Source organism: Schistocerca serialis, chromosome 8 (genome assembly GCF_023864345.2).
Source record: "Schistocerca serialis cubense isolate TAMUIC-IGC-003099 chromosome 8, iqSchSeri2.2, whole genome shotgun sequence".
In the NCBI taxonomy this organism is placed as follows: domain Eukaryota; kingdom Metazoa; phylum Arthropoda; class Insecta; order Orthoptera; family Acrididae; genus Schistocerca; species Schistocerca serialis.
In genome coordinates, this window is record NC_064645.1 from 435191618 (window position 1) to 435216162 (window position 24545).

Below are 24545 nucleotides of genomic sequence, written 5' to 3' on the forward strand. Positions count from 1 at the left end.
ATCAATATTAGTCACCTACTTATTGATAATGTGAATCATCTATTGAAGAATAGCAGACAGTACAGAGATGAGTGATAAATTGTAAAATTTCTTGTCAATTTTCTACTAGTAATTATAACACTATCAAAATAAGCAGAAAATTGAGAAAGAAATGGGCTAGTCATTAAAAAGCCTTGTTTGGAAATATTTGGCATGGAAGCTATAAATTCAGATATCACATGCCTGCAATCATATAACAAAGTAACTTTTGTTTCATCAATTTTCCCTAAATAATTAGTTTTCTACACGAAATACCTCATACCTCCTTCCCCCATTTTATTCCTAAAAAAGCCTTGAGATTTTTCTTTCAGAAGTATAACAAAGTCATTCGTGGGTGTGAAAGACAAAAATACTTCTAAAATAAGCCAATTGTATTGACTTCAGTTACTTTTTCCATGACAAAAAACACCTTTTTGAAAAATCAGTAATATTTTTCAGAGAGAGAGAGAGAGAGAGAGAGATATTTAGGGGGGGGAGGAGGAGGAGGAGGAGGAGGAGGAGGAGGAGGAGGGGGAGGAGGAGGAAAGAGGCACCCTGGAAACAGCCTAATTGGAGCATACTTGGAAGAGAGAAATATGTGATTAACCTCCTCCTCATATTACGCAACAGATAGATTACTGTAGGCACAATGAACTAAGCAATATTTAATTTCTTTTGATGCTTCATCTCAAAAATAGTGATCAAACAACTAACGTAATTGTGACTGAGGAATAGTTACTATTATATCCATAACATCGATGGTTTAAAAATAACGTCTTCAGTCTCCAAAACAATTTTTGTAAGTTTTATTGGTCATAAAAAAAGTGCTAAACTGAAATATCTCTGTCTACAATTGTCAATATGAACCACTCCGAGGAAAACAAATCGATCTTGAAACATAGGTAGTCAGTTGATTTAAGTTTTGTTAATTTAAGTGCTCTCTAATCCAACTTACCAAGTACTGGTCTCTGTGACTTAGAACAAATTGTAGAGTGATACTTTTACAGTTCTTCACACACTTGCAAGATATGGTAACAACATATTTAACTGAAAGTAATAACAAATTTATCATACAAAGGCACATGTCTTCATCCACTAATAATTTCCATGTCCATTCTCCATGCCACAAAGTGAGTTCAAACACATTCAAAGGCAACAAGTAAGGCTACAGAAAGACTGGTTGCACAGTATTCTTTCGTACATAAAGTAAGGTAAATATTGCTATAATATCTGACATAAATGAACTCTTGGTGCTTCTCAATATCTTAACACTAGAGTTATCTTTCACATTTTTACATTTACACAACCATCACATACACTTTCAGAAAACATCACATATAATTACAATTATGATGGGGTTATAATTCCCAGGGTTTCCCAATTAGTTGACTGTATGTTTTACGAGAAAAATGTGTATAAAGCGTTCTGTCCAAAATAGTTATCCAAATACAGTGTATGACATTTGAACCCTGTTCCTACATTTTGCAGAAACAATAATGCATTCACAGATTAAGATACATTTATATACATTGGTTAAAAGAAATCTGCTTATAACAATGTAAGCTGTTCTTTTACCACAAAATCAATCACAGCAGTTTATGAAAAAATTGCAGCATTCAAAGCCTATACGTCGTTTTTTTGCCAAATGTTTATTTATTAGCTCTCAGCCTGTTTCAGGCAAATGGAAGATGAAATGCTCACACCCAAATACAGATTCAAATTGCTTGCCACATATATAAATATTGCTCTGTATAGTCTCATGAGACACACTCATGTAAACTGGTGATTATCTACCACGGAAATGCTGAAGTGTGTGTAATATACTCTTTCAGCGTCCCGATAACAGGCACAGAGTCCTATTCACTTCCTGCGAATCCTAAATTGATGCTTAATATAATTATAATAATTTAAATGGACTTACTTTTCTTCAGGGCACCACACAAAAAGCAATAAGAACATTAAGAATTACTTTTTTGTTTCTACTGGTAGCAACATCTGAAAAACTATACATAAAACCACTTATGTTGTGGGAGTGTGGGGCCACAGATGATATCAGAATTTTAGAGCATATGGAGGTGGTGTATGGGAATACCAAATAAATCGTGCATCTTAATGAGTTTTTCCAATGTGTTACATTTTAACTGTCTGAAGGCTGCTTAGTTTTTTCCCTGTATTCTATTACAGAATAACTGGTGGACTCAAATTTAGTATACTGTGTTTACGTACTGGTCGATATTTTCATTTACATGAATATGTGGAAAGAATAGAATTGAGCCTGCTTAGCACACTGTTTTGATTATGCTCTATATCCTATTGTCTTGTCACTTCAGTTTGAGTGGTAGTTGTTCTGATGAAGCTTACCTCTCTTTCCAGTACTTTGAGTGTATGTATTAAAAATGAATGTTATTTTTTCTCACATCCGAAGGAAACAGATCTTCTGACATATCAGCTGGAATTTGTGATAAAATGATAATGTTATTTTGTTCTATGTTTTCTGTTTCATATGCTTTTCTATGTTTCGTTCGGTATGCTTCACAGACAAACAGCGTGGTTGACCAAACCTCATACTATTGTTTTTCACGGGCAATGCTTTTTACAATTAAGCTGTCTAGGCCTGATTAAAGATTAACTTTAGAGTTCCAATCAGCTGGTACCTCATTCCTCAATGTTCACTTGCACACTTAACTATACTAGCACTCCTGTAGGCCAATACATTGTGGAGAATGGCTGAACAAAACTTTTAGGATTATTTCTACTGTTAATATTTTCTTATACAGCAGTGAACAGTTTTCCATTTTGGCACAGTTTTAAGCTGTCACAACATTTTACACTAGGATATACTTCAGTGAAATGTTCATCCAAGATCTTCATGATTATTTTATAAATGTCATTTTTTGTACATTAAAATAAAGAACCTACATGATTAAAACAGAAGTGATGTGGTCCCCCACATCAGAAAATGATTAGCCAGCAGTTTCTTTGAACAGTTCTTTGAATATTCTATGACTACAGTTCAGTTAGTTATGTAAACCTGATGGCTAGTGTTCCTGCACAGTAAACTTCTTGACACACGTGCACTGCAATTACAGTGATAATTATACAAGACGAGGAAACTTAACTACAGGGAACAGTCCCACACGATTTTCCTCAAATCACACTGTACCACATTCTTTCTTGTATGAAATGTGAGCTTTGGTTGTGTTATTTATTTAATGTTTACCTTTACATCTTCCTCAAAACACCTTTCACTAGAGAGTCTCAGGAGAGCGAAAATGTTTGCACATGTAGAGGGCAAATAAAATTTGACAGTATACAGCCATTTGGTAGTTAACTATTAATTTAATATTTAAACGGTCCAGTTTTGAATACTGCAACTGATGTATCTTCTGTTGTCCTGTCCACACGAGAACAACAACAACTACCATTTTTATTAATGCAAATACTATTAGTCACTGCCTCATCACAGTAGTTTTAGCTGGCAGTCGTTACATGAAAATCATCTGCCCAAACAGCAACATAGTTTTTCTTCCCTTAACTTTTCTACTTCTAGTATTAATGTTCTTAATATTCATTTTTAATAATTCTTCCACAGTCAATATTAAAATCGCATGTGTGGTTTTCCGTGTGTCATACTCCCCACTGAGAAATTAGATACTTACAGTCTTGCTCTGAGCACTGCCTAAGTACTCTTAAAAATCACAAAACACAAGGCAACTACCCTTCAGAGTAATATAAACAATAAAAGCAGAAGTACTCAAGAGAATGAACCTACAAATAACTTATTTATTGCCTGTATTGCAAGTGTTTTCTTATCATTTGGTGTTGGAGACAAATGTAAAATGTGTTAAGAATCAGCACAAAGAGTGGACAAAATAAATTTCATAAAGTGTGTACAATAGAAGAAAGATAACAGGTAACTTTTATTAAATTTGAAGCAAGCACTAAAATCAACTTTGAACAGAGGCAATCAGGAAAGCAGTTTAATTTACTGTCAGACTGGTTTGTATACAAAGAACAATAACTACTACTTGTGAATAAAAATAATTAAGAATGTGTACATTTTTCCTCTTTTTTTGCAGTTAGCACAACTGAAACATAAACCTGTCATTAAAAGGGGCCTGTCATTTATACAACTAGACCAATGAAGTGTACCTATTTTAAAATCACATTACATGGTGAACACTGTAATATTTAACTTATCTACAATTCTGGCAGTCATTTTCCCTGAGATTCAACAACTGGCGGTGCTTTATTATTTGGGAAACCCTGTTACACTGAAGTCTACAAAATTTAGTGCATATTTAATAAAAATAAATTATTGAACACTGTTGTCTTACTCAGTATTAACAAAAAACTCTGGAAGTGTCCAGCATCTGTTAGCACAAACAATGACATCTTTCTCTCACATATATAAAACCCACACTTGTGGGAGTGAGCACTCTCTCTCTCTCTCTCTCTCTCTCTCACACACACACACACACACACACACACACACACACACACGGTACCTTATTTACAATGCTTATTATGGCATACTAATTTACAACAACCAAACCACTTATGGAAGTCAATAAATTACAGAACATATACAACGACATTACCAAAATGTATGATTTTTTGTTATCCAAATATAATATGAGCAAACATATGAATGGAAGTCAAAAATAACAGCATTATGTATTGTATCTATAACTTCTATTTCATACAAAATATGTTTGAGCATACCAACTGGCAGTTACAGTAATTGGGAGTAATGTTCTTGAAATCTCCTAAGCTCCACATCCAAATCCTGGAAAAGGAATAAACACAGATTATAAAATACAACATATGGCAGGAATAGTGAAACTCAAAATAAAAACATTAATTTACAGTGATATGGATAAACTTTTTTTAGAGTAACAGGATAGGACTTCACATTTTGAATGCCTTCCATCTCATGATCCAAAATTCTCCTGAAGAGAATAAACTATCTCAAAAACCCAGAGAAACAGAAATAGCTTCACAGTTGTGCACCTGGGCAACTACTCATTATTTTACAATATTCGCCATCAGGCAGCTAACAAGAGATTAAAAGGGAAAAACAATCTGTTTCACAATCCGTTTCAGCAAAAAAGCATTCTCGAGAAATTAGAATGTTGAACGATAGATTTGTCAACAAAACAGTAGCATATTTTACAACAAAAAGTTTGTGTGAAGGTTTACTTTTTGGTTTGTAAGTCAATATGTAAACTGGGTATGGGGGTGGGATATTGCGTTTATTATCTGCACAATGCCAACTGCCACCAATGGAGAAATAATTTGGGGTGTCTTAATTACCAAGTCCCAGACTGAAATATTTGTAAGCAAGATAAGAGGTGGTACAATACATAAAGTGGAACACATACAATGGCTGGCCCCAAGTGTTTCTCCATACAAGACAAAGCCATCTCTCCACACTGAAGTTTGACCGTGTGGTTGTTAATATCCTCTGTGCAACCAGCTAGATATGACCAGCAATAAAAGCCTCACCCTTATAAAAGTTGAAGAGAAACTATGTGACATGGAAATAATTTAACATGTTATATTCCAATTCATTCAAAGCGTTACTTTCTGTGTTGGTTTATCATCTGCATTGCTCACATCTTCTGCCCCCTTTCTCTGACTACCTCCTTTCTGCTTCCTCCCTCTGTCCATCCCCTCCTTGCCATCTGTCTGACACTCCCCTCTCTCTGCCCATCCTCTACATCCACTCTCTCCATCCACCCCTTCTCCTCATCTCAGTCCATCTCTCCCTACCCTGTCTCTCGGTCCCTCTCTTCCTACCACCTATCTTGGTCTTGCCCCCCCCCCCCCCCCCCCCCGCACAGCCATGCCCGTCTAGTCATATATCACCTGAAACACATTCTGATGCTACTCACACAACATGCCACTCATGTAGGGCAGGCTAGATGTCAGGTATAAACTAACCTTTTTACCCATACTCCCACCCCTAAAGAAGCTAGATTGTTCTTAACCCCATAGTACTACTTCCAGACGATAAGTAGTATGTGTAGCAAATGTAGTTCGAATTGCTCCAATAGTTTAGGAGATGTGGGACATATATACGGCATGCACTCGGCACATCCCCCCCCCCGGTCCATATCCTCTTCCTACACACACACACACACACACACACACACACACACACACACACACAGTTTGACTAACATGCTCAGAAAAATGTTTCTGAACTGTCTTCTGAACATCCCAGCCAACTACATCATAGTGGAAGTACAGTCCGTGAGATTATCACTTGTTCATCACTTTAACTGTACCTCAAGTAGGGTCATTTCATGTCAGCGGGACCAATATTCAAAAGTGTCCCCACTCTACCACCTTCAAATCTAATGAAAATTGGTGTGAAGGTTCTATATGGTTTTTGATGGTTATATACTGAATTGCAGTCCAGTGGTCGAATTTTAGGGGCTTTTAAAGAGAGGCTGCCCACCTTTGCATCATGTATGAAGGTGCATGTGTAAAGTCCTAGCAAACATTTGGCCATTTGCTTTAATATACATAGACAACTTTTTAAGCTGAATAACACCATGGCAAAAATTAGGAATTTAGCCACACCTAAAAATAGATACAGGGCTCTAAAGTGGCTAAAAAAATTCATTACGCTATACTGAGAGCCAAGTTTTGACTCACCACTGCTACTTTTCATATAAACCAATCACATCAAAACTTCAGGGGGTTATTCCTACCTATGATGTCTATATATGGATCAAATTTAATTAATATTGGATGCCTAGAGGAAACAATAAGTGCCTGCAAAGATGGCAAAAAATCTTGTTCAATCATTTTTTTATAGCCACAGCATGCTTTAAGCTTTCAAAGCTATATTGTTTAATTTCTGGCTCTTGCATTTTGATGAGTAAAAATGCCTATCAAAATTATGGAAAATGGATTATCGATAAATACAAAAAATAACACAATTTGAACTCTTAAAATCAAAATATGCATAATTGTAGTGTCTCTTAATAGCATAAGTTTTGCCTGTGGTTGAGGAAATGTAACTGTGTTAATAAGAAGTGTTTACAAATAAAAGTCAGAAAATACTCTTTGTTGTTGTTGTTGTTGTTGTTGTCGTCGTCTTCAGTCCTGAGACTGGTTTGATGCAGCTCTCCATGCTACTCTATCCTGTGCAAGCTTCTTCATCTCCCAGTACTTACTGCAACCTACATCCTTCTGAATCTGCTTAGTGGTTTCATCTCTTGATCTCCCTCTACGATTTTTACCCTCCATGCTGCCCTCCAATGCTAAATTTGTGATCCCTTGATGCCTCAGAACATGTCCTACCAACCGGTCCCTTCTTCTTGTCAAGTTGTGCCACAAACTCCTCTTCTCCCCAAATCTATTCAACACCTTCTCATTAGTTACATGATCTACCCATCTAATCTTCAGCATTCTTCTGTAGCACCACATTTCAAAAGCTTCTATTCTCTTCTTGTCCAAACTTTTAAGATTATAAAATCTAGAAGATCGTAATGGAACACGATGTTGCTTTAGAAATTTTAACCCTACAGTGCAGGGTGGTGCATATATGCATTGCCACTCAGTTTCCATTGGCATTATAAAGCAACAATAGTGTTTAAGGCTCTATCATCAGAGCAGTGATACATTGCTGAATCAACAATTTCACCTACTGATTTCATTATTGGCAATTTTCCCATTGACAGTCTTCTGTTTGGTGTTATCTCTGGCGTTGTACAATCTTAGTGTTGAATACTGAGTGAATAATCAATAATCATTATTGTATCTGAAGGTAAGCATAAGACAAAATGTTTAGATAGCCTGATTTGTATATTTTATATACAAACAACACAATTTGTTACAGGTAATTTACAAAAATTGTGAATTTTAAGTGAATGTTTCATATGCACCACAGTGTGTAATAGCATCTTACATTGTGCTTCAAACCAGAATATTCATGACCCTTCAAAATTGCTTGTTATAGGTTAATAAAGTATTGTATAAAATGAACCAACAGACCCTTGCATCCTGCTACTTTGTTGGATCGGATGGAGCTGACTGTCAGGGTTCATCAAACCATTTTCATACTACTACTCTACCATTCCACTCTCGAATGGCGCGTGGGAAAAAGGAATATGTAAATATTTCCGCTTACACTCTGATTTGTTTTATTTTATTATTGATGATCATTTCTCCCTACATAGGTGGGTGTCAACAAAATATTTTCGCATTCGGAAGAGGAAGTTGGTGATTGAAATTTCGTAAATAGATCTCGCCGCAAAGAGAACCGCCTTTGTTTCAGTGACTGCCACCCCAACTCGCGTATCGTACCACTCCTATTGCGCGATAACACGAAACGAGCTGGCTTTCTTTGCACTTTTTCAATGTCCTCTGCGAGTCCTACCTGATAAGGATCCCACACCGCGCAGCAATATTCCAGCAGAGGATGGACAAGTTTAATGTGGACTGTCTCTTTAGTGGGTTTTTTGCATCTTCTAAGTGTTCTGCCAACAAAGCGCAGTCTTTGTTTTGCCTTCCCCACAATATTATCTATGTGGTCTTTCAAATTTAAGTTGCTCACAATTGTAATTCCTAGGTATCTAGTCTAATTGACAGCCCTTGTATTTGTGCGATTTATCGTATACCCAAAATTTATAGGATTTCTTTTAGTACCCATGTGGATGACTTCGCACTATTCTTTGTTTAGTGCCAATTGCCACTTTTCACACCATACAGAAATTCTCTCTAGATCATTTTGTAATTGGAAGTGATCGTCTGATGATTTTAATAGACGGTAAATTACAGCGTCATCTGCAAACAACCTAAGGGGGCTGCTCAGATTATCACCAAGATCATTTATGTAAATCAGGAACAGCAGAGGGCCTATGACACTACCTCGTGGAACGCCAGATATCACTTCTGTTCTACTCGATGATTTACCATCTAGCGCTACAAACTGTGACCTCTCTGAGAGGAAATCACGAATCCAGTCACACAACTGAGACTATACTCCATATGCACACAATTTGATTAAAAGTCACTTGTGAGGAATGGTATCAAAAGCCTTCCGGAAATCCAGGAATATGGAATCGATCTGAAATCCCTTGTCTACAAGACTCATTACTTCATGGGAATAAAGAACTAGCTGTGTTGCACAAGACCAATATTTTCTGAATCCGTGTTGGTTATGTATCAATAAGTCATTTTCTTCCAGGCGATTCATAATGTTTGAGTACAGTATATGCTCCAAAATCCTACCGCAAATCGAGGTCAGTGATATTGGTCTATAGTTCAATGGGTTAGTCCTATTTCGTTTCTTGAATATTGGTGTGACCTGTGCTACCTTCCAGTCTTTAGTAACAGACCTTTCACCAAGTGAGCTGTTGTATATGATCGCTAAGAAAGATGCTATTGTGTCTACATACTCTGAAAGGAACCTGATTGGTATACCATCTGGACCAGAAGACTTTCCTTTCCTTTCTTAAGTGAATTGAGTTGTTTCGCAACACCTAAGATATCTACTTTTATGTCACTCATGCTAACAGCTGTTCTGCTTTTGAATTCTGGAATATCTACTTCATCTGCTTTCGTGGAGGAATTACAGAAAACTGTATTTAGTAACTCCACTTTAGTGGCACCATCATCGGTAACATTTCCATTGCTATCACGCAGTGATGGTATTGACTGTTTTTTGCCAATGGTGTACTTCACATACGACCAAAATATCTTCGGGTTTTCTACCATATTTTGAGACAATGTTTCATTGTGGAAACTCTTAAAACCATCTCATCTCACATTGGCATCTGCACTAAATTTCGAGCTTCCGTGAAACTTAGCCAGTCTTGGGGATTTTGTGTTGTTCTGAATTTGTCATGCTTTTTTCGTTGCTTCTGCAACAATGTCCTCACGTGTTTTGTGTACCATGGTGGATCAGTCCCGTCTCATATTAACTTATGCAGTATGAATCTATCTATTGCTGTCGATACTGTAACTTTGAATTTGAGCCTTACCTGGTCTACACTTACATAATTAGCTCGGAAGGAATGGAGACTCACTCTTAGGAAGGCATCAAGGGAATTTTCATCTGCTCTTTTAAATAGATATATTTTGCATTTATTTTTAGTGGTTTTGGTTGATATGGTTTTGAGCCTAGCTACAATGACCTTGTGTTTACTAATCCCTGTATCCGTCATGACGCTCTCTATTAGATCAGGATTATTTGTGGCTAAGAGGACAAGTGTGTTTTCGCAACCAATTACAATTCGTGTGGGCTCATGAACTAATTGTTCAAAGTAATTCTCAGAGAAAGCATTTAGTACAACCAGTTAAGGAAATGTCGCCAATGGACAAGGAGCTTCTATGATGTAGGTCTGGCTTGATTTTACTGAAGATGCTCAAATCTGTTCATACCATAATGCCTTGTTGATGACAAAATTTAAATTCCGGCAGAAGACTTGCTGCAACCCATTTGGTAAAGAAAAAACACATAACCAAAAACGCTTTAACACCAGTAACCATTGAAGTGTCTGATTAGTTGAGGTTACTGACTGATGAAGTTTTTAAACCTGTCAGAATTTGTACAAAATGCAGACATGAAGTGGCCCAAAAGGAACCACTCCACCAGGATAACCAAGAATCACCAACCACTGAAGACATGGGTGTTGCTGATGCTTGCTTTACTGTTAATACTTCATTATCACTACTTCGAGAGACACCATTAAAATTTCAGTGGATCAGCAAAAGGGACTCAACGGGATACATAAAGCACTCTGAAAGCCCAGAGCACCATTATTAGGGCAATTGCCATGACCACTGGTATGAGCCAAGTAGATATTGCTAAAACACAAATTGAAGAGTGCCAAAAAATGTAAAAATATGGACATCTTAATTGAAGGACTTTAGATTAACCTTCAGACTTTAGGCAATTGCAGTAAAGTTCAAATTTTGACCCTGGCCCCAAATAACTGCACTATTGAAAGAACAACTAAAGAATTTGTTGTTTCAACTAAAATTGTAAAGAAGGCTAAGAAATTAAGATGAAAGATGGGATTTTGGCAATACCTGCAAACTGAATAGGGAAAAAGCTCAGTGAGAAAGTAAAACAAAAGTCCTCACTTTTTTTTAAAGATTTTTCTCATTTATGCCCAGCAAAAAGGATTATGTTACAGTAAGAATAAATTGGGAAAAAAAACCTGAACTGAAATTTTATATATAACCATCAAAGGCCATATAGAACCTTCAAACCAAATTTCATTGGATTTGGAGGTGGTCATGTGGGGACCCCTGGTCCCCTTGACGTGTGATGACCCATTAGTTACATTTACTCTTTCAATTCTTTGTATTGCACTCAGGCCTTTCAATTATCATATTTAAATAACATCCATTACCCCTTTCTACATTAAAGATTTAGTCATTTTTGTAAAATTAGCAACACTTTCATGTTCTTGAATATTAGAAATGTTTGCAGCATTGAGTGAAATTCTGTAACCTGTGGCGTATTCTTTGCAGTGAGGTGCCTACGAAGAACAGCACCTTACAACAACACTGACATTATGATCAGCATTTTATTGAAATTCACAACTACCTAATCACCAAATAAGTTTAAATTTTGTGTTATAGTGACAGGATAAACAAGCTTTTTAACACCTTAATCTATCACTTTCAATCATCCGTCTATATTACAGTGCTTTTTTCCTGTATAAATAGTGTGACATAGCTAAAACTGCCGCAAGTAAATTATAAAATTTTAAGTAATCCTTGAGAGCAGTACAGCCCCATTTCAAATGATAGACATTTTAGGAATGCTACTATTACAGCTTAGTTCATGTTCACGACTCACTATCACTACTGACCACACATGGCAGAACAGGCTTGGTCACTAAGTAAACAGTGAATTTTTACAGGTGTGTTCTTAAAAAGTTATGCTAATTTTCTCTCGGCATTCTTCAGAACTATTATCTATATTGTCTCAAACTTTTTATTATGTTTGAGAACTTTAAACATTGCAGCGTGTCAGCAATCGTGAATAATTTAATGATTATAAAGAATCTGCCTCGATTGCAAATAGAAACCGGATGTTGACCTAGGTTTCGGCGGGGGTAACCACGCCTTCTTCGGAACAAACTAAAACTACAAGCTGCCTAAAGAGGCATGGTCCAACATTAATACACAACACCAAGAGTGCAAAAGACTCACATAAAATGTAAAATAAATGGTACAGCTATTGACATGGTACAAACATACCGTTTACTTTACATTTTATGCGAGTCTTTTGCACTTTTGGGCATTCTGTATTAATGTTGGACCATGCCTCTTTAGGCGGTTTGCAGTTTTAGTTTGTTCCGAAGAAGGCTAGTTATACCCGCCAAAACCTAGGTCAACATCCGGTTTCTATTTGCAATCAAGGCGGATTCTTTATAATCACTTTTTATTATGTCATGAAATAGCTGTACCAATAGCCAGCTGTACACCAGTTTTTAGTTTTTTTGTAGGCTTGGAGTAAGTAGAAGGTGAAAATTTGTTAGAGATTTTAGACTGGCATTGCCCAGCAGATTAAAGCTGTATGCCAGACTGAGATGTACCTTGCCTTTCATAGGCAATGCTCAGTTCAAATCCACCATGAAGTTCCAATCCTGTTTACACCTCACTACAGTGAGTGACAGATCAGTCTGAAAATTTTAGAACATTTGTTCTTGCTGCCCCTCAATGTGTATGGGAATTGGACATACAGGATGATTCACGAAGATATGCAAATATTTTAATATGTTATTCTACATGTAAAACTAATGAAAAAAGTGCATATAAACATTGGTCTGCAAATGTTTGGTTAGAGATACAGCTAATAAAAGATTTTGCCTGAAATTAGCAACTTCACAAATATGAAGCCATCGCAATGCTGTACGAGATAAAAGTAAAGCACAATTTCCATTTATTTTGTTGTTATTGGTTTGGTGAATCTAATAAAATGTGTCCGAGGCGTGTATCTGCAGTAGTTTTCCAGAACATCCAGAGAAGCAAAGATTATTATACAAGAAAATTTGCTTACTTTCCATTAAGAATATAGAAACGTTTATGTCATTGCTGGCAACTGTTTGTTAGATGTTTCTGTCATTTCCTAATCTTGAAACAAGTTAGTTTTCTGTATCGTTCAGTGAAAGAATGTTCACAACAACAGTGTATTTAAGTGAACCCACATAGTAACTGTTATAGTTTGTAGATTATTTATCAAATAGGGATGCCTTTCAAATTTACGACAGACGAATATGCTGATATGGTGTCTATTTATGGAAAATGTGATGGTAATCCTACAGCTGTAGTTAACAAAGATCGCGTACGTTATCCAACTCAGAGAATTCCGAATGCACGAACCATTAGTGGAGTATTTCAAATGTTACGGGAGACAGGTTTTCTACCTAGTGTTCATAATCAGTATGTCTGGGACACGTTTTATTAAATTCACCAGATCAATAACAGCAAAATAAATGGAAATCGTGCTTTACTTTAACCTCATACAGTTTTGCGATGGCTTCATATTTTCGAAGTTGCTAAATTTCAGGCAAAATCTTACTAGCCGTAGCTCTGTAACTAAACATTTGCGGACCTATGTTTATATGAACTTTTTGCTTTAGTTTTACTTGTAGAATAGCATATTAGAATATTTGCATATCTTCGTGAATCACCCTGTACGTACTAATCTCCTTCTCACCCTTCCCTCTTACCATCATCTTGTCCTCCCTCTCTCTATCCACCACCTCTTCCTCCTCCTCTCTGTCCACCTAGTCTTTCTCCCTCTCTCTGTCCGTCGCCTCCTTCTCGTCTCTCTCGGACCTTGGGTCTTGTTTATTGTAACTGAACGAAATCTTGATTGGTAATTGAAGATTCATAAAATGAATGGGTACACTGGCTGGAATAATTGGTATACGTGGTACGAGAGACCTCTCCTACAGATAGATCTGTGAACTGAGTGCGGTGACAGAGTGGTTAGCACACTGACTTGCATTTGGGAGGAAGACAGTTCAAATCCACATCCAGTCATTGTAATTTAGGTGTTCCATTCTTTCCCTAAATAGCTCCAGGCAAATTTTGGTAGGATGGTTTCTTTGAAAGAGCATGTCAATTTCCTTCCCATCCTTGAAACATTCCAAGCTTTTCTCTGTCTCTAAATGACCTCAATGTCAACTGGACAATAAACACTAATCTTGCTCAAACGCATCTGTGAGGATAATAGCTTCAGGGACAGTATGTTGCACAGTTTTGACCTGCAAACCGATCGGATTACAGACAATTCAGATTCCACAAATAAAATTTTCCTGTTTTCTTTTAAATCCGATTCTGAGGAAGAAAACAAAATGGCAAACAATTGTTTATACAATTTTTGTTTAAAATTATGCATAAGGAAGAGAAACAGTTTGTCTAATGGTTTAAATGCTATATATGCACTGACTGAGGGGGAGAATCACAACATCAAGAAAACATTTTACGCCGTAAATGGAAGTTGGTAGGTGTGTTTTACATCTGGAAGATGATGTCTATTCAAATTTCACATCAGTTGCATAAGAGTGGCACTAGCAGCACCACTATGAGGATGCAAATCAGGTTTGATTTAAATACATGCTGTAATGGTTGTGAACATTAGCTATCTTTGAGATTGGATGTGGTGAGTTGACATTAGTCAAGAATGCCTTTAAGGCGACACAGACACAATTATCAACACCTCACTGAGCTCGAATAAGATCATGTAAAAGGGCTACGAGAAGTCTGATGCACCTTACATGATATTGCGAAAGACTTGGCAGGAATGTCGCCACTGTACACGGTTTCTGGCAGTGGTGGTCATGAGAATGGGCAGTCACAAGAAGTCTGGGCTCTGGATGGTCACATGGCACTACCGAGAGGCAAGACCACAGTGTTTGGCACGTGGTTCTGGCACATTGTACTACATCTGCAGCAGCAGATACCACCACAGTGATAGAAAGATCTGTTATAAATCAGTTACTTCAAGGACAGTTCCGAGCCAGATGACCTGTAGCGTGCATTTCACTGACACAAACCACAGCCATTTGTAACTTCCATGAAGTTAAGTGAGAGCTCAGTGGAGGGCAGGATGGACTTCTGTTGTGTTTTCTGATGAAAGCTAGTTCTTCCTCAGTGCTACTGATGGCCATGTGTTGATTAGGAGGAGCCAGTTGAGGTCCTGCAACCAACCTGTCTGCATGCTAGACAGCAGGAGCACTGTAGTGGATATCCAATGCACTCTGACTGACCTATTGTGCTGCCATTCCTGAACATCATTCCAGCAGGTTTTTACCAACAGGATAACACTTGCAGACATACCGCTGTTGTAACCCAACATGCCCTACAGAGTGACAACACGTTGCTTTGGCTTGCAATCACCAGATCTGTCTCCAATCAAGCATCACATGGGGGACATCATCGGACTGTGTGTGTGTGTGTGTGAGAGAGAGAGAGAGAGAGAGAGAGAGAGAGAGAGAGAGAGAGAGAGAGAGAGCGCATCATGTAAATTGGTGAAGAACTTTCCGAGATTTTTGGTAACAATGTTAAATGACAACTTGCAACCACAATCGGTCTGAGCTTCATAATGAAAAGTGTGTAATTGTAAGTTAGCCAATTCAAATTTAATTTCTGGTAGCCGATTTACTGAAATCCAAATCTAATATTTCTTCATTAATTATTAGAAAACCATCTGATAAATTTTGTTGAATAAGATGGATGGTCTTGATGTTTTAGTAATCACGTGAAAAAAGAAATAATAATAATAATAATAATTTATTTGTTATGTTTTCAGGTCCTCCATCATGAACCATGGACCTTGCCGTTGGTGGGGAGGCGTGCGTGCCTCAACGATACAGATAGCCATACCGTAGGTGCTACCACAACAGAGGGGTATCTGTTGAGAAGCCAGACAAACATGTGGTTCCTGAAGAGGGGTAGCAGCCTTTTCAATAGTTGCAGGGGCAACAGTGTGGATGATTGACTGATCTGGCCTTGTAACACTAACCAAAACGGCCTTGCTGTTCTGGTACTGCGAATGGCTGAAACCAAGGGGAAACTATAGCTGTAATTTTTCCCGAGGGCATGCACCTTTACTGTATGATTAAACGATGATGGCGTCCTCTTGGGTAAAATATTCCGGAGGTAAAATAGTCCCCCACTTGGATCTCTCCGGGCGGGGACTACTCAAGAGAACGTCGTTATCAGGAGAAAGAAAACTAGCGTTCTACGGATTGGAGCGTGGAATGTCAGATCCCTTAATCGGGCAGGTAGGTTAGAAAATTTAAAAAGGGAAATGGATAAGTTGAAGTTAGATATAGTGGGAGTTAGTGAAGTTTGGTGGCAGGAGGAACAAGACTTTTGGTCAGGTGAATACAGGGTTATAAATACAAAATCAAATAGGGGTAATGCAGGAGTAGGTTTAATAATGAATAAAAAAAAAAAAATAGGAGTGCAGGTAAGCTACTACAAACAGCATAGTGAATACATTATTGTGGCCAAGATAGACACGAAGCCCATGCCTACTACAGTGGTACAAGTTTATATGCCAACTAGCTCTGCAGATGACGAAGAAATTGATGAAATGTATGATGAGATAAAAGAAATTATTCAGGTAGTGAAGGGAGAAGAAAATTTAATAGTCATGGGTGAATGGAATTCGACAGTAGGAAAAGGAAGAGAAGGAAATGTAGTAGGTGAATACGGATTGGGGCTAAGAAATTAAAGAGGAAGCCGCCTGGTAGAATTTTCCACGGAGCACAACTTAATCATAGTTAACACTTGGTTCAAGAATCATGAAAGAAGTTTGTATACATGGAAGAAGCCTGGAGATACTGACAGGATTCAGACAGATTATATAATGGTAAAGCAGAGATTTAGAAACCAGGTTTTAAATTGTAAGACATTTCCAGGGGCAGATGTGGACTCTGACCACAATCTATTGGTTATGAACTGTAGTTTAAAACTGAAGAAACTGCAAAAAGGTGAGAATTTAAGGATTTGGGACCTGGATAAACTGACTAAACCAGAGGTTGTGCAGAGTTTCAGGGAGAGCATAAGGGAACAATTGAATGGAATGGGGGAAAGAAATATAGTAGATGAAGAACGGGTAGCTCTGAGGGATGAAAGAGTGAAGGCAGCAGAGGATCAAGTAGGTAAAAAGACGAGTAGAAATGCTTGGGTAACAGAAGAGATACTTAATTTAATTGATGAAAGGAGAAAATACAAAAATGCAGTAAATGAAGCAGGCAAATAGGAATACAAACGTCTCAAAAATGAGATCAACAGGAAGTGCAAAATGGCTAAGCAGGGATGGCTAGAGGACAAATGTAAGGATGTAGAGGCTTATCTCACTAGGGGTAAGATAGATACTGCCTACAGGAAAATTAAAGAGACTTCTGGAGAAAAGAGAACCACTTGTACGAATATCAAGAGTGTTTATGGGAACCCAGTTTTAAGCAAAGAAGGGAAAGCAGAAAGGTGGAAGGAGTATATAGGGGGTCTACACAAAGGCGATGTACTTGAGGACAATATTATGGAAATGGTAGAGGATGTAGATGAAGATGAAATGGGAGATATTGTATCTCTTTATTGTGTCTCTTTAATTTTCCTGTAGGCAGTATCTATCTTACCCCTAGTGAGATAAGCCTCTACATCCTCACATTTGTCCTCTAGCCATCCCTGCTTAGCCATTTTGCACTTCCTGTCGATCTCATTTTTGATACGTTTGTATTCCTTTTTGCCTGCTTCATTTTTGTATTTTCTCCTTTAATCAATTAAATTCAGTATCTCTTCTGTTACCCAAGGATTTCTACTAGGCCTCGTCTTTTTACCTACTTGATCCTCTGCTGCCTTCACTATTTCATTCCTCAAAGCTACACATTCGTCTTCTACTATATTTCTTTCCCCCATTCCATTCAATTGTTCCCTTATGCTCTCCCTGAAACTCTGCACAACCTCTGGTTTAGTCAGTTTATCCAGGTCCCAAATCCTTAAATTCCCACCTTTTTTCAGTTTCTTCAGTTTTAAACTACAGTTCATAACCAATAGATTGTGGTCAGAGTCCACATCTGCCCCTGGAAATGTCTTACAATTTAAAACCTGGTTTCTAAATCTCTGCTTTACCATTATATAATCTGTCTGAATCCTGTCAGTATCTCCAGGCTTCTTCCATGTATACAAACTTCTTTCATGATTCTTGAACCAAGTGTTAACTATGATTAAGTTGTGCTCCGTGGAAAATTCTACCAGGCGGCTTCCTCTTTCATTTCTTAGCCCCAATCCGTATTCACCTACTACATTTCCTTCTCTTCCTTTTCCTACTGTCGAATTCCATTCACCCATGACTATTAAATTTTCTTCTCCCTTCACTACCTGAATAATTTCTTTTATCTCATCATACATTTCATCAATTTCTTCGTCATCTGCAGAGCTAGTTGGCATATAAACTTGTACCACTGTAGTAGGCATGGGCTTCGTGTCTATCTTGGCCACAATAATGTATTCACTATGCTGTTTGTAGTAGCTTACCTGCACTCCTATTTTTTTTTTTTTTTATTCATTATTAAACCTACTCCTGCATTACCCCTATTTGATTTTGTATTTATAACCCTGTATTCACCTGATCAAAAGTCTTGTTCCTCCTGCCACCAAACTTCACTAATTCCCACTATATCTAACTTTAACTGATCCATTTATCTTTTTAAATTTTCTAACCTACCTGCCGGATTAAGGGATCTGACATTCCACGCTGGATTAAGGGATCTGACATTCCACGCTCCGATCCGTAGAATGCCAGTTTTCTTTCTCCTGATAACGACGCCCTCTTGAGTAGTCCTCGCCCGGAGATCCGAATGGGGGACTATTTTACCCCCGGAATATTTTACCCAAGAGGATGCCATCATCATTTAATCATACAGTAAAGCTGCATGCCCTCGGGAAAAATTACGGCTGTAGTTTCCCCTTGCTTTCAGCCGTTCGCAGTACCAGCACAGCAAAGCTGTATTGGTTGGTGTTACAAGGCCAGGTCAGTCCCTGCAGCTACTGAAAAGGGTGCTGCCCCTCTTCAGGAACCACACGTCTGTCTTTCCTCTTAACAGATACCCCTCTCCGTTGTGGTTGCACCTACGGTACAGCCAACTGTATCGTTGAGGCACACAAGCCTCCCAACCAACGGCAAGGTCCATGGTTCATGGGGGGATTATACCATCTGATGATGAATTGCTAGGCAGTTCGAAACTGGTGACGGAATAATGAAAGAAATTGAAGAACGTAACAAAAGACGACTGGTTGCAGTAATTTCAAGAAACTTTTCTACACTAGTTAGTTTGTGCAACATACCATCTCTTCATTTGATCTGTGTCCAACCCAAGGATATATGCACAAACAGCTGTAGTCCTAAACTATTTTGTACCACTTTTTTTTTATATACCGCCTAGCATACATACTGCCTTCTGGAGCTTCAAATCAGTGCTACCTGACCACAATAGTGCAAGCTCTTGTGCACATCAGAAAAAAAACTACGTGTATTTACTGAACTGCACATTTTTTGCAATTTTCTAGTGTGAAAATGTATAAGCCTGGTACATTTGTATGCATCAAAAACACTAAAAAACATGCAATAGTCATACAGAGGTAAAAATTGGATTCACATAATACAGAAGAGGATATCTGTGTCATTATATTGTTAGAATATTGTATTAATAATAGAATTATTTTATAACTATTATTATTAATATTTTAACCTTACAACACCACACATTGCAACATTTAGAGAGTAAATATTGATAGAATTAAACTATAAAATTAAAATCGTAACAGTTTGAACTGCACCACAAAAATCACATGGATTTATGCTTCCAAATCCACTTCATTGGAAACTGGCATTCAATGTGAAGGAAGTTGCACAAGTAATGCAAACAACTCAGCTGTCACAAGATTACTGCTCATACTAAAAACTGTAACAAGTCTGAATGCAACTCACAGCAGTCAATCAGGAGTAGGGGATGATGGTAACTAGAAGAGGAAGAAGAAGAAATTAATAATATTAGAAAGAAATTGAAAGTATTACTCAGCAAAATACACTGAAAACTTGGCCACGGTGACAGACGGCATCACACTTACACATGAAAAACAGGGAGGAGATGTCGTAATGTCTTACAATCTGGTATACTTACAACTGGAGCACTGTCACGGTGCTACACGTCTGTGTGCCAATGCCCCGTGCAGCACAACAGTTAAACACAGACACGCATTTTCATTTGAAAATACTCCTCAGCATTAATTTACATTATAATAGGTTTGATCTAAAAACTCTCATCCCTCAGCATACTAGAACGGAACCTTGCATTTTGTACTGGTTCAGAATTACTTACAAGAGTGACAGCTATGAAGGAAATAATGAGGTGAGGCTCAAGCAGGATTTACAACATTCAGCACATCCCATGATACCTGTAGCCACTGCCAGATGTTCACCCCCACAACTATTACTATTCCAGTTTGCGCCACACGAGGCAGCTTGTTGTCCTGTGGACCACTCATTTCATGCTGAAAGTTTGTTTATTTTAATTTCTTATAGTTGTGGCAGAAATATTTTATCTACAATTAGTTTTGTGTGCTTTATGATATTGGAAAATGTTAGAAGCAAATTCATCAAATGTTATTTAGTGGTACGGTAAGACCTCACTCTTCACCAGAGGATTGTCATACGATGTCAACTGAGATAATGTCTACAACTGTAAGTAATTTTTCTTGACAACAGCCCCAACCATTCTATTGTTAACATGCCCACCGTGGCAAAGCAACAGCAGGATATGAGTGGCTGCTCTTCAGCATCTTACTGTTGAAGTGAGTAATAATTTAAAGAAAGAAAGAAAATGGCAGCTTATAAAAACTAATATCTTTCCAAAAGCTGCCACCTTATCAGTATCAATTCAACCAATTAGAATAGATATCCAAAATAAAGGCTGCACTGCCAGCAATAATAATAATAATAATAATAATAGTAATAATAAAGAACACTGTCTGCATTGAAGCACTTTGTAACTAATCTGCTGGGAAAGTCTCCTCAAAAATTAGAAGAAAGCCGCTCATCATAAGCAGTGCTCCATCGAAAAAGTGAGTCAGAATGACACTATTCTAGAATAATTTCAGTAAAGAAATCACCACATCATTATTTAATGACAGTAACATTGTTAAACTTCTGTGGTAAGGACAAGAGTAGTGGCGGTAGGAGTTCATGAGGTAAAAGTAAGTAGAAAGCCAGATCAGAAAACATAAGAACAGGTTAATTACAAGTCTAGTTTTCTGTTTCTCATAATGAAATGAAACAGATGACCACTTAGTTTTTGACGTGTGAGCGAAGTGTTATGTATTACACTAAACTCAAATTATCTTTTGTTAGTGATCTTTGAAGGAGTTCTGCTTTGGAGATGTTGACAGTACAATGCAGTCTTAAAATTTTGTTTCCATACTGTGTTTGCCTAAATTCAATAACAAAAATGTTTTTCACATGTTGAAAATTCGGTAATGTCACCAGGAAATAAGTATTGTAAACTTTTTTATATGATGCTAAAAATTTGTAAGGAAAATTAAACTAAAATGAAAATATAGTGCAGCTCACACAGGACACACTGAAGCCACGTCCTTTTCTATACACTGAATATTTTGTGAATTGAATGGAATTAACAGAAGACTACATTTGTTTACTGTGCAGGGTATGGTAACTCAGCTCTGTGCCTCCTTGTGCTCCTGCTGCAGCGTCAGTTCTAAAGTAAGAATATAGGTTAGCGTGGTGTTTTGTAAATCGAGGACATTTAAGGGATGGTAAGTAAATTCATCTGTCTGCTTTCCACAGATGGTGCCTCCTGAATGAAGGCTCCCCAGGGCACAGTAGCTGGCACTTAAAACATAACACCATTCAGTCCAGTTTCCTGACATAACAGCTTGACCATCAACTTGCTCCAATTCAACGTTTTGTTTGCATGTTCCATTCTGATCTCTCCTCCTCATTGCCAGTAAATTTAATTTTGTCGATAGCAAGTCACTGCCGTTGCCCGCGAAGGCTTTTTCCGTTATCACTTTTCATGCTTGCACTGCCAGGTAACTAGAGCATTACTGTAACTAGTCACATGATCTTCAGTTCACAATGTCATGTACAACTTGACAGTGGAAACTATACAATTCCACACTTTCTTAAATAATATGCTTATACACAGAACAGAGGAAAAAACTATATCAATAAGGTATGGGGAAGGCAACTGGAACATATGCAAAGAAAGGCACAAATTTCAATTACAAATCTGTTACAATAATAATAATAATAAACTACCTGGAGAAACTACAAGAAGTTTCGGCCAGAGCTGGACTGCAGATTTCATTTGAAAAAACCGTGTATGTGTCTAATCATAGAAATAACAAGAAAAATCTTATTACTAAATACGGCAATATTAAGAGAGTAGAAAAATTTAAGTATTTAGGTGAAATAATTCAAGTGAATGGTTTAGACAAGAGTGCAAACCAGGCGAGAGCAAGGAAAATGGAATTTGCTTTTCAAAAAACCAAAGACATATATAACAAAAAAAACATTTCGATTCAAGCTAAATTAAGACATTATAAAACTGTCATTAGACCAGAATGCCTGTATGCATCGGAGTGCCTAACTCTTAACAAAAAGGGGGAAATAGAAAACATGGAAAAGAAAGAAAGGAAAATTTTGAGAAAAATATTAGGACCGAGAAAGATTGGAGAAGAGTACAAGCTAAAGAGTAATAAGGAAATATACAAAACTATTGAGAAAGTGAGTGAGGCAATGCGTAAACGCAGACTAACGTTTTATGGTCACCTGTCGAGGATGGATGGAAACAGACTAACAAGAAAAGTGTTTGAACATAGTAACAGGAACGAAAAAACCAACAATAAATGGATACAGATGGTGAAAAAGGATTTGGCCTATTTTAATGTCACCCGTGAGTCAATCAGGGACAGGGAAAAGTTTAGACAAATAGTGAACGAAATTAAGTGTTTTCCAGAAGAAACGAAACTAAAGAATAATAACAGGAAATGGTCGGAAGAGCGGAGGAGGAACCACTCGAAAATGATGAGGAAATATTGGGAAGAGAGAAAAAAAAGATCAAAAAGCCGGGCAAGTGAATTGTTGAACGTGGTCCAAAGATGGCCGAAATCGAAAGAATAATAATAATAATAATAATAATAATAATAATAATAATAATAATAATAAAACTGTATCTTAGTTATCACTGTATTTCATTGCGTACCACATTTACCAGAGTAAAAAACGACCCCCTTTTTTTAAGAGGCTCCTTGAGAAAAATTTATTTTTAACCTATCCTGACTAATGAAAATTATGAACTATTTTATAGACATAAAGTATCTGCGAAAAAGTTAATATTATACCTATTCTATATGTATGCCACTTATTAGTTGTCTACGCTTTAATAATACTAGGAGAAATAAAATAACAAATAGTAATGGTTTACATTAATTTTTGTACCGTTTTCTACCTTATACGCTTACTAATCCTGTAGTATGTAGTTTCAATATTTTTAACCACAATCATCATCATCATCATCATCATCATCATCCTAATCACACAGCTGTGAAATTTATATCTTTGCTGTCACAAATATTTGACTGTTTCTTCTGAATATGTTGCTATTTCTGAGATTGTTGTTACAGTGGGACCTGACAACACAACTGCATTTTCCAAATACATATCGGATTTCACTTCTATACTGAGGTGAGAATATTACAATGTCTCTTGCTTCTGAACATATTTTCTTGCCTGCTGCTCTCTCATTGGCTGTATAGAACCAGCTGACACATGCCCTTTCATTTCCGTCATACGTCAGGGCGACCGTCGACAGCATTGCAAGAAGAAACATGTAATTACACCACTGACCCCTCTCCAGACTTTAACTATATCCTGCAGAAATGAATACTATTAAAAAACTTCCTGGCAGATTAAAACTGTGTGCCGAGCCGAGACTTGAACTCGGGAACTTTGCCTTCATAGGAAAGTGCTCTACCAATTGAGCTACTCAAGCACGACTCATGCCCCGTCCTCACAGCTTTAATTCTGCCAGTACCTCATCTCCTACCTTCCAAACTTTGCAGAAGCTCTCCTGCATACCTTGCAGAACTGGCACTCAATTCTGCCAGTACCTCATCTACTACCTTCCAAACTTTGCAGAAGCTCTCCTGCATACCTTGCAGAACTGGCACTCCTGGAAGAAAGGATATTGCGGAGACATGGCTTAGCCACAGCCTAAGGGACGTTTCCAGAATGAAATTTTCACTCTGCAGCAGAGTGTGCGCTGATATGAAACTTTCTGGCAGATTAAAACTGTGTGCCGGGCCGAGACTCGAACTAGGGACCTTTGCCTTTCGTGGGCAAGTGCTCTACCAATTGAGCTACCCAAGCCCAACTCATGCCCCGTCCTCACACCTTTAATTCCGCCAGTACCATGTCTCCTACTGTACTGGCGGAATTAAAGCTGTGAGGACGG

General features: G+C 37.6%; 1 protein-coding gene across 3 annotated transcripts in view; it reads right to left on the reverse strand.

Moving 5' to 3' along the window:
• Positions 1-517: 517 nt before the first annotated feature.
• LOC126416110 (ATPase family AAA domain-containing protein 2-like) overlaps positions 518-24545 on the reverse strand; it is a 233383-nt gene continuing 209355 nt past the window's right edge. For all 3 annotated transcript variants that reach the window (XM_050083621.1, XM_050083622.1, XM_050083620.1), the window contains one exon: positions 518-4807. In XM_050083621.1, the coding sequence (XP_049939578.1) occupies positions 4754-4807 (54 nt within the window). In that variant the 3' untranslated portion in view covers positions 518-4753. The remainder of the gene's footprint in view (positions 4808-24545) is intronic.